The 12,211-nt window shown below is 32.0% G+C and overlaps 1 protein-coding gene across 1 annotated transcript; it reads right to left on the reverse strand.

Annotated features, from left to right (window-relative positions):
• Positions 1-50: 50 nt before the first annotated feature.
• On the reverse strand, positions 51-4,808 carry LOC100244891 (uncharacterized). The gene is made up of 6 exons (XM_002265041.5): positions 4,544-4,808; positions 2,606-2,737; positions 2,361-2,516; positions 1,737-1,859; positions 1,293-1,436; positions 51-663 (listed from the first exon to the last, which is right to left on the reverse strand). Exons 2-6 carry the CDS (start codon positions 2,714-2,716, stop codon positions 226-228), a joined length of 972 nt encoding a protein of 323 aa, XP_002265077.1. The 5' UTR covers positions 2,717-2,737; positions 4,544-4,808; the 3' UTR covers positions 51-225.
• Positions 4,809-12,211: the final 7,403 nt, after the last annotated feature.

Raw genomic sequence — 12,211 nt, forward strand, 5'->3', positions numbered from 1 at the left:
AACCTAGCACCCAATTTTTTGTCCGTGTTCTGCTGTTGATGAACCGGTGCTATGGAAACAATATAATCTATTACATTCTTTTAACAGAAGCCTCATAGCAAACAAACTGGAGAACAGTTTAAAATTTAAAAGATTACGTTGAATACAGACACAAGTTTCAAGAGAGTACAAACTAAAAACTCAAGTTTCAAGAGAATACAAACTAAAAACTCAATGATTTCAGTCTTAAGGGAACTTTTTATGATATTGCTTCCCATTTCTCCTTCGCAGGGCCCATCTTTCTTTAATGTCACATACTTCATCCACTTGGTGTTCATAAGATGTTTGTTCAGATGGTTCTCCAACGGATTTTTTAGGCTCAGAGATTCCTCTAATTCTGGCTGCTTCAGCAAGCAGATCGTTTATCAGCATTTCAGTGGTCCTTGAGGTGATTCCCCTTAGATACCAGGAAATGGGTGGGGGTGGAACAATAGCTGGCTGGATCAGTTGCTCCAAGCTGACTTTTGACCCAATCCTACCTTTGCCTCCAGTACATGAATAATATTCATCCCATGTCTTGGGTTTGAAGGGAAAGCAGGATTTTTCATCAACAAACACAGGTTTCACCCTCCAGCAACCTTCAAATCTTTTCATGAATCCTGTTTTCACTTGCGTGAATTTCATCTGAGAAAACATGGGAAGAGAGAGTAAAGAAAATGTTCATGACTCATCCACAAGTGCGTGATATAATTCAGGTCATATACAAGGCTTTTTTTCCTAATGCTTTCACGTGATAGCTTTGTATCATTGGAAGAAAATATCTGGTGGGGCGTATTAAGCATTAAATCAATATTGTTGGATCATGATGGGATGGATCAGGTCTCAGGTGAGTTACTCAAAAAAAGGGTAAATGTAGCCAAACACTTTCTTTCATTTTGGTAGAATTGTTGAATTTGTTTTCATTGAAACATTGATTTGCTTGTCCAACGAAAATGAGTTCTACCACCAACTTTGACGTGTTTCAAATATTACACAACTAACTCCCACTCATGCACACTCAAATTCTTACTTGTACACCAAAAAGAGTTCTAGTACCAACTTTGATGTGTTTCAACATCATGCAACTAACTTCTACTTCATGCACACCAAAAATCTTATCCTCTCTTCCTCTCTCCATGTTTATTTTCTTAAAACTAGGGCAGAAATAAACAAAGCGATGCAGACCTCCAGGTGATAGTTAATGATGAAAAAGGTTAACTGAAAACAAGATTCAGTTGAGAATTGACGGTTGTCAAAAGAAAAGGTGCTCTTACCGAGTGATCTTCTCTGTTTTGATCTACTATAACATGAACTGAAATGGTCCCTGACCACCAAAGAAACCTCCATAAGGCTGCCTGTTCCACTTCAACCACTTGCCTTAATCCTTCATCGAGCAAGACTCTTCTTGAGATTACTTCCTAAAAAGGAATCAATCTTCTCAAATCAGAACTCAGGAAACTTTTCAGAGATTCAGTAGATTAAATACTATAGATGATGGTTGCAACAGAAGTGAGTGCTGTAGGATAAAACATAAACATACACGTAATAAAGGGAAACAGATTTGCATGGGAAATTTGTTAGCAGAGAAAAGGAAACATACTCCATAGGCATATTACCATGTCTGAAACACAAAACCCCTGTTGGTTTTTCAAGAAATGGGTTGATCCTGTTATGAAATGAATAAAACAAGAAAGAGTGGATGAAAAGATGCTGCTCACCTTAATATTCTTGAAGACCCTCTTATTGTCAGGGTCTATGACAATATTGTAAACTGCATCTGGGGGCAATCCAACATCAACTTCCACACTAAGTTTGCAAAGAGAACCTTTTGGTACACTGACCTGGAAGAATTACATCAGATATTAATAGCCCTAGCAATTGTAAACTCAATAAGATGATGTTAGCAATAGATTGGACTTTTACAATCATAAAAGTACTAAATCTTTTGCTGAGAATTTAATTTTGGTCTGCCACAACAACTGTTTTATGGTTCCACGAACCACAGGTTGGTGGGTTATTGTCTTACTGATACAAATATAATCTAAACAACATGTACCTCAGATTCCACCCCTCATAAAGATCCTTCATGTGTTAAAAATAAAATGGTGCAAGGTTTATCTCTCAGTGGATGAAATTGGGAAAAGACTGAACAAGCTTGAGACACGTCAGAATTGATTGATTTTAAATCATAACAAGCCAAAGCAGTATCTCTTTCTTTTAACTTCTACATTTAATCAATTCACCTTTGAACATTGCAAATACAGCAGCCTTTAACCAGCCTTATGGTTATACTTATAAAGTTTGTACAGGAAAGCAAGTTTCCTGGCTTAGCTCTTCCTTACCTTTATTTCTGGGGGCTGCTCAGTCCAAACAGGATTTTCTTTCCAATGTTGCAATTGCTTCTCTAGATTGAGCCCCAATGCAGTACTTGGTCCTTTCTCCACTGAGGCTTTCAAGTTTGTTCCTTCATTGCCATTTTTAGATCTCTTGAGATGTGACTGCAGCAAACGTGAAAAAGAAAATTCTATGCTCAAAACTAAAATAAACATTTATTAATTGATTGTAGGGTACAGGAGAAACAACTGACCTTTAAACAAGTTTGAATTTTTTGAGGAAGCTGTACAAAAAATGATGCATCGATCAATTTTGGCCATTCACTTCTGTTTCTCTTCTGGATGTCTATGCTTGTTTTGCTCATTTTTATCTCACTCCTCAAAACCTGGATTTGGTTTTGAATGTTAGGTTAAACATTGTTTAAAAAAGACTTTTGTAACAACAACCAAATTCCCAATGGAACTTTCCATTTCTTTGGAGCAAGTATATTGTCGAGATTGGAGAAAGATGTCTCAAATGTTACTAGGAAGTTAAGATTTTATTTCAGAGAACCTCATGTTGGCCTTTTTTGTTTTTTTTTTTTAAAGTGAAAACAATATTCACTTGGAGTTGAACCCTGAACGCCCCCATCCCAACCCTTAGGACTCTGTATTAGTATTGTTGCAAATAAATTTCATGTCTCATTTTAAGGTTAATCAAAACATTGTAAATGCATGACAATGATAAATTCATAATTAGCCACCCAATTCTCCATTGACTGAATGAACTACCACAAGTCATACAAGCCATTAATGCTCTGATGCTATTAGCTCTATAAGGAAACTGTCCCTTGCAGACACTGGTAATGGCATTTGGAGGGAATCAAATGCTAATCCTCCCCCCATTCTGAATTACTGTTTCCGTATGTGAAGATATCAAGAAAAACTCCTTGGCAGCAGAGAAGTGAAGTATAATGATTCCAACAGGAGAATTTCCTAAGGATCCACTTGGATCTTGTAAAGAATGAGGGAAAAGAAAGAAAAATGCAGAATGGACTTATTTCTCAAACTATTTTCATCATTATCATTTCTTACCTTTGTTTCCATTCAATATCCAAATGAAGTCTAAATAAATGAATAATTGAGGTGGGATTTGACGAGAAAAATAGAATTCAAAAGCAAATTGATATACTGCTTTGAGGTGCCCGGATGGTAAATAGTGATGGATGTATCCAAATGAAGTCTAAATAAATGAATAATTGAGGTGGGATTCGAAGAGAAAAATAGAATTCAAAAGCAAATTGATATACTGCATTGAGGTGTCTGGATGGTAAATAGCGATGGATCCTACCCAAAGGAAAGGGGAGGTGTAAGTGTTCTCATTGTAGATCAGCAGTTTATTATGAACTCATCTCCCATTTCAGTGTTGCATCATATCTGAAAGCAACTGGTATTGGACAAAGATTTCCAGAGACTTGGAGCCACAAGAAGTAATCATAGCTTCAGACTCTTTTAATGCTAAAGCTACTCTTTCTTGTTCTTCCTATGCCATTAGGAAATCATAAATCTTGTGCCGTCCATTAGGGATAGCATTGGGACTTCTCAATATTGCAATCCCATGCACACATATGCCGAAACTAATATAGCAGTAATTTTTAATTTTTTTATATTTTTAAATACTAAAAGTTAGGCTGTATCATCCCTATAATTTCCTTGAGCAAACCTCTAGGTTAGTGTTCAAAGCTAAATTATATACTTCAGATTTTATTCTCTCTGGGTCATTTACAAATCTTCACTAAAAAGGCGAACCTCAATAATCAGTTATCCCTATCTTAAAATACCAAATGCCACCAAAAGCCCATCAAAATAACAAGATCAAGACAAACCCATCGGCAATTAACACCAAATTTAAACCAAATCACTTGGAAAAAGCATGACCCACAAATCCAAAATGCAAAACTACCCACTTTGAAAACGCATTAATTTGAACACAATTCACCATCAAAGCATTCCTTGCAAACAAAGACCATTAAATTTTTTCCAAAAAAGGAAAAAAAAAACTTGCACACGGAAGGATACCTTTCAAATACAAATTTACATACGAAAACAACGAAATAGAAGGGAACAATCAAAGAAAGATAGATCTGCAAACTAACATGCCTATAAATTCGGTAATCTAAATACCACAATGAATGAGAATTGGATTCACTTACAGAATAATCATTACACTGCAGAATCTAATGAATTTCGGAGCAACACTTGATAAAAGAAGGCAAAATTTTGGCCTCTATCTCCTGATTCATCTAAGCTCCTCCGTCTTAAGAGTTTCTGAGGGTTTAATTCACCGTCTTAAGAGTTTCTGAGGGTTTAATTCTAGCACGCAATCCATCATGTGATCCACGTGCCAGGAGTTTTTTTTTTCTCTATATTTTAATTGAACGACTACCAAGGCAAGCTCATTTTCCTTGCAAGGACTACCGCGCTTTATATATATAGTAGGCTTGGTCCGTGCAACGCACGTGAAGACTAGCAAATGGTGTATTTTCTTTTATATTTATATTGATTTTAATTATTTGATAAAAATTATAGGAAGATATTTTTTTTTATATATATTTTATGGTTGAGTTTGAATATATTTTATTTCATAAAAATTATATTTACCCATTTTCACATTACAGTTATAGTTCAAATTAAAATTAGGGTAAAATATTTTTTAAGTTTTGAATGATTTTTTTAAAAGGTTCAATTCTGTTTTGATTTCCAAAAATATTTTTCTATTCTCAAAAAAATGAAAATAATAAAAAAAAAGAAAATATTTTTTAAAAATAATTTGTTTGTTTTCAATTTACAAAAAATCAAGTCAAATAATAGATTTTTTTAAAATAAAAAATTAATTCTTTTATTATTTTTGAAACTTATTGTGTAAATTATCAAAAAATAGTAAATAAACCACTTTTCAACTGCAACTTTTAATATTTATCTTCTTACCTTTCATTTGTATTTTTTTTCATTTTATTTTTTCTTTGTTTGAACTTTTTTTTTTCTTTTTCAGGATAATTCCATGACATGAAATATAGACTAAAAAAAAAATTCAAAGTATTGGTAGTTCTTCCAATTGTTTTATTTTTTTAACGGAGAGCCAAAAATATTTGCTCTTGATATGATAGTATTTTGTGTACTAAGGAATCTATGAGAGAAGGTTTTATTTTGTGTATTGCAAATATTAATATTTACTAAATATATAGAATTTAGATATAAGCTTTTTTATACTCTAAACTTTATTTTTATTTTAAAAGAAAAATTACATGTGATACAATAAAATTTATATACACAAATTTTGATTTATGAAATTAAAGAATAACATTGAAGATGTCGTTTGCTTACTCGAGTTGGAGATCCAGTGCCTATTTATCAAATGAAAAATATTTTAATATTTGAAAATTTTTATTGAAGTGTTAGAAATATTATAAATTTTTTTTAGAATTATTATTAAACGCACTCTTAGAGTGCATTTGAAAGTTATTCTAAAAAGTGTTTTTAACATTTTTAACATTTAAATGATAAAAATTTTCAAGTATTAAAAATATTAAAAATACTTCTTAGAATTATTATCAAACAAGCTTTTAAAGTCTGTTTAGTAGTGATTTTAAGAAATATTTTTAAAGTAAGTTTTTTAATACTTGAAATTTTTTATCATTCAAATGTAAAAAATACTAGAAACGTTTCCTAGAATCATTACCAAACACACTCTTAGTTTATTTGAAAATGATTTAAAAAAAGCACTTTTAGCTTTAAAATGTTTTTGAAGAAAAATTGGGTTTTTGACAAAATTTAAAAAATACTTTTAAAAAAATTGAAAAATCATTTATTATGTTAAAAATCATTTATAATAGTTTTTAGAAAAACACTTTATATAAGTAATTATTGTAAAAACACTTCAACTCACAATACTTCACGTAGAAACACTACCAAATGCAACAAACATCTTTAAAAATTATATTCAATATATTTAAAAAATTATCCAAATATTTGAAAGTTGTTAAACAATTCAAACACCATTTTTATGTAAGGATTCATCTGAGAAGAATAATACACTTTATAAAAGGATAAAAATAATTTTAACTGGTCTAGAGTTAGCTAAAAATATTAAAAATCATTTATAATATTTTTTAGAAAAACACTTTATATAAGTAATTATTGTAAAAACACTTCAACTCACAATACTTCACGTAGAAACACTACCAAATGCAACAAACATCTTTAAAAATTATATTCAATATATTTAAAAAATTATCCAAATATTTGAAAGTTGTTAAACAATTCAAACACCATTTTTATGTAAGGATTCATCTGAGAAGAATAATACACTTTATAAAAGGATAAAAATAATTTTAACTGGTCTAGAGTTAGCTAAAAATATTAAAAATCATTTATAATATTTTTTAGAAAAACACTTTATATAAGTAATTATTGTAAAAACACTTCAACTCACAATACTTCACGTAGAAACACTACCAAATGCAACAAACATCTTTAAAAATTATATTCAATATATTTAAAAAATTATCCAAATATTTGAAAGTTGTTAAACAATTCAAACACCATTTTTATGTAAGGATTCATCTGAGAAGAATAATACACTTTATAAAAGGATAAAAATAATTTTAACTGGTCTAGAGTTAGCTAAAATTATAGTAGGTTGAAAGTAACGAAGCAAAAGAAAAAGAGAAGTACAATGAAATCGTGGAAGATGGGCTTTCTTGATGTAATCATGACATGTGACATAATGACAACAATCCACCTTGTTGCCTTGCTAAATCTGTCAACCGTTCAACCGTTCATTTTATTGATATTACCATTGTCCCATTCTCTGAAAGGAAAGTAATGACACTTTCCTAAATATTTTAAAAATCAGATATAGTATAATAAAGTTAGACTTAACCTTTTACTTGCTATACACTTTTGCATTGATATTGATTTAAACATTTAAACTCATATCACTTATATCATAAATATATATAACTTGAGTGCATTAAAAATTACATAGATAATATAAATCGTGAATTCTTTACAAGATGATAAGTTATTAATGTTAGGACATCGGGTTTGATTTATATGTTGACAATTTTATTTATTTTAAAGTTTGACCATAAAAGTTTTTTTAGATAATGATTTACTTTTCATTGAAGATCAAAAATTGTTATTCATTCAATCAAGAAGTTACAAATATGTTTAAAAAAGTTTGACTTATGACAATTTAGGTTCCATTGAGATATAAAAAGGATCGGTAATTGTTTTGAACTTAAAATCAAATTTTATAAAGTTTTTGAAAAATAGAGGACACTCAAGCGGGGGGAGCAATGCTCAAGCGCCCCACATTGCTTGAGTGCCCAAAGCATTCAAGCCACCAAAGTGGGTTTAAGCAGTCATGAATTTCCAATTGAGATTCTTTCATGTAAATATGATTTGGAAGTCTTTTAAATCTCTTTGAGATTTACTCCTATAAATACCTCATTATAACCCTTTGAGGGTAAGAGATTGGAGAAAGATCAAATATTAGAGATTGAGAAGAGATCTCATATTATGAAAATATGACTGCAATTAAAATTAGAAACCAAAATTTTAAAATACGATTTCAAAATATATACTAAAATTGCATGTAGTTTCAAGTTGCAGTTTCTAAACTTATATTAAAGTCTTAATTTCATAACATGTGGGCCAAAAAGTCAAGATGAAGCAAAACTCCTTTTCAGATGTTTGAGAAAAATCTTGGAAGATGCCCATGAAAGGTGGCTTGAACTTATTTAATTGCTCTCATTGGATGGGAATGAAAAGATTGCTAATATTTTATAGGTCTTTTTCCTTCGTTAGGTTTTTCCTATAGGGTTTTTTTACTAACAAGGTTTTAATGAGACATATTCTTTCAATGTGGTGGACATCCAAGGGGGAGTGTTATAATTGTAGTAATGAATGCCACCACATTAATGTTAATTAAGTATTATTTATGACTTCCATTAATACTCATTAATGGAAACCATTAATGTTATTTATGAGTTTCATTAATATTCATTAATGAGGATACTAATGGAAGCCATTTGGAAAGCTTATAAAAGGGCTTCCTGTCTCCTGTAATATACATCTCGAGAAAAAGAAAAAAAAGTTATTCCTCTCATTCTCTCTCTCTTTCTTTCATTCTCTCAACTCTCTTCTCTGATTTCTTCTTCCCTATTATATATCAAAGTAAGATATATTTCATTTCTACTATTTTGATTTGCATTGTATTTGTCCTTGTTTTACAACACGTTATCAGCACGAATTGCTCTAAAGGTAATTCTCGTATCTTAAACTTGAAGTTATTTATATAGAATAAAATTTTACATACTTATATTATTGTTGATTTATTTTGTTACATATTGTTAAAAGTTATAAACAAATTATTTGATTTTGTTTATAATCAAAGTTATACCAATGCTATCAATTTATTATAATTGATTCTAATAATATTGTTTTATCATATATATGAAGTTATTTGACAATGTCGAATCTCACAAAACTTGAATTTGTGGCACTTGACATTTCGGGAAAGAACTATCTATCTTGGATCCTTGATGCTAAAATACATCTTGATGTAATGAACCTTGGAGCTACAATCAAAGAAGGAAATCAAGCATCCCTGTAGGATCGCGCAAAAGCATTGATTTTCCTTCGTCATCACCTCCATGAAGGTTTAAAAAATGAGCATCTTATAGTAAAGGACCCTTTTACTCTATAGAGTAATTTGAAGGAAATATATGACCACCAAAAAACTGTGATTCTCCCAAAAGCTCGATATGATTGGATGCACCTAAGGTTGCAAGATTTTAAAACTGTTAGTGAATACAACTCTGCACTTTTCAAAATCAGTTCTCAATTAAAGCTGTGTGGAGAAAAAAATCACAGAAGAAGACATGTTAGAGAAAACTTTTACTACGTTTCATGCCTCGAATGTGCTCCTGTAGTAGTAGTATCGAGAGTGTAGATTTACAAAATATTTTGAATTAATATCATGTCTTCTTGTTGCTGAACAAAATAATGAGGTTTTGATGAGAAATCACTAGTCTCGTCCAACTGGATCTGAACCATTTCCTAAAGTGAATGCAATATCGTCCCAAACTCGTGGACGTGGATGAGGAGGTGATCGTGGTCGTGGAAGAAATCCCCGATACCATGGTTCTTATAGTAATAATTCTCAGAAAATGAAAGCCTTATTGCACCACCAGAAGTGGAACAATACTGAGACAAAATAAGAAAATGGGAAGCGTTTACAAGATAAACCTCCTAAGAACCATGAGAATAATTGTTATAGATGTGGTATGAAGGGGCATTGGTCATGTATTTTCCGTATGCCCAAACATTTGGTCGACCTTTACCAAGCATCAATAAAAGTAAAAGGAAAAGAGATAGAGATGAACTTTACCGATGATGATGGATTAGACCTAACCTACTATGACATTGATTTCTTTGGAGGTCCCAATGAAAAAACAGATCATTTGATAAATGATGAGAAAATTAACATTGATTGATGTTACTTTTATATGAAATAATATATTATTATGTCTTATATTTACATTTGATTTTCTTTGTTATTTACATTATGCCTTATTTTTTTTTGTTATATCTGAAATCCATGTGTTATTTGGTCTCAAGATGAATGAGGATGATGTATGTCTCGTAGACTGTGCGACCATGCACACAATTCTTCAAGATAAAAGATATTTCCTGGAATTGACATTAATAAAAGCTAATGTAAGTACCATATCTGGTACTACAAACTTAGTTGAAGGCTCTGAAAGAGCAAACATAACGTTGCCAAATGGAACTAGATTCCATATAAATGACGCGTTATATTCTAGCAAATCCAGAAGAAATTTGCTCAGTTTTAAAGATATCCGGAGAAATGGATATCATATTGAAACTATGAATGAAGATAATGTAGAATATCTTTACATTACTTCCATTATATTTGGCCAGAAGCTTATAATGGAAAAACTCTCGGCTTTGCCCTCTGGGTTGTATCATACAACCATAAAGCCTATTGAATCATATGTTGTCGTGAACCAGAAGTTCAACGACCCAAAAGTTTTTGTCATTTGGCATGACAAGCTAGGTTACCCAGGGTCTTTAATGATGTGTCGAATAATCGAACACTCACATGGGCATCCACTAAAGAACCACAAGATTCTTTTGCCCAATGAATACTCATGTGCTGCATGCTCACAAGGTAAATTGATAATCAGACCATCTTTTACTAAAGTCATATATGAGTCACCAATCTTTTTAGAAAGAATATGTGGGTCCATCCATCCACCATGTGGACCATTCCATTATTTTATGATCTTAATAGATGCTTCTACTAGGTGGTCACATGTTTGTCTTCTTTCTACAAGTAATGTTGCCTTTGCTAGACTCCTTGCACAAATAATCAAATTATGAGCACAATTTCCAGATTATCCAATTAAGACAATACGTCTTGATAATACTGGCGAATTTACTTCTCAAACATTTATTGACTATTACATATCAGTAGGGATAAATATTGAGCATCCTGTTGCTCATACTTATACCCAAAATGGTTTAGCAGAATCCTTCATCAAACGTCTCCAATTAATAGCTCGACCATTACTAATGAAAACCAAATTACCTACTTCCGCTTAGGGACATGCTATTATGCATGCTGCAGCTTTAGTCCGTATTTGGCCTACAACTTACCATGAATACTCCCCTTCACAACTTGTGTTTAGAAAACAACCAAATATCTCTCACTTACGAATCTTTGGTTGTGCAGTATATGTACCAATTGCACCTACACAACGCACTAAAATGGGTCCCCAACGAAGACTTGGGATTTATGTAGGTTTTGATTCTCCATCTATCATAAGATAGCTTAAACCTTTGACAGACGATGTTTTTACAGCCCGTTTTGCGAATTGTCATTTTAATGAGAGTGTTTTCCCATCATTAGGGGGAGAAAAGTTGATTCCTAAAGAATGACGAGAAATTAGTTGGAAGACATCTACTATGACCCATCTTGATCCTCGTACAAATCAATGTGAACTAGAAGTTCAAAGGATCATTCATTTGCAAAATCTTGCAAATCAATTACCAGATGCATTCATTGATACAAAGAAAGTGACAAAGTTATATATCCCAACTGCAAACACTCCAGCACGGATTGATGTCCCTGTAAGACAGTTAACAAATGAATCTAAGATACGCTTGAAGCGTGGTAGACCTGTCGGCTCAAAGGATGTAACTCCCCGGAAGAGGAGAACCCAAGAAAAACTTGACACTTTAGAAGAGACCATCAAAATAACTGATCAGTTTAAAATTGATAAATCTATAGCCCTAGAAGAGGCACAAGTAATGCAGAAAGCCCCTGAAGATGCACATATTGAACAAGAAGCCCCCGAAGAGGCACATATTGAACAAGAAGCCCCTAAAAAGGCACAAATACCTGAAAATTATGAGATCTCAATAAGTTATGTACACATGGGAGAAAAATGGGATTGAAATAATATTGTTATTAACAATATTTTTGCTTTCCAAGTGGCCTCTGAAGTCATAAAAAATGATGAAGATCCCGAACCACGAAATGTGGAAGAATGTCGACATAGAAATGATTGACCAAAATGGAAAGAAGCTATACAGGCAGAATTAAACTCATTAACAAAACGAGAAGTTTTTGGACCTATAGTCCAAACACCTGAAGATGTAAAGCCTGTTGGGTACAAATGGGTATTTGTACGAACGCACAATGAGAATAATGAGATCATAAAATATAAAGCGCGATTAGTAGCACAAGGTTTCTCGTAGAGAGTTGGTATTGACTACGAGGAAACATA

The sequence above is a fragment of the Vitis vinifera genome, chromosome 1 (assembly GCF_030704535.1).
Source record: "Vitis vinifera cultivar Pinot Noir 40024 chromosome 1, ASM3070453v1".
NCBI classification, from domain to species: domain Eukaryota; kingdom Viridiplantae; phylum Streptophyta; class Magnoliopsida; order Vitales; family Vitaceae; genus Vitis; species Vitis vinifera.

Coding starts and splice junctions, on each gene's coding strand:
- LOC100244891 (XM_002265041.5), bottom strand. CDS start 2,716: ATGAGCAAAACAAGCATAGACATCCAGAAGAGAAACAGAAGTGAATGG. Junction 1,860..2,360: donor AGCAGCCCCCAGAAATAAAG/GTAAGGAAGAGC, acceptor TAATTCTTCCAG/GTCAGTGTACCAAAAGGTTC. Junction 1,437..1,736: donor GGGTCTTCAAGAATATTAAG/GTGAGCAGCATC, acceptor ATTCCTTTTTAG/GAAGTAATCTCAAGAAGAGT.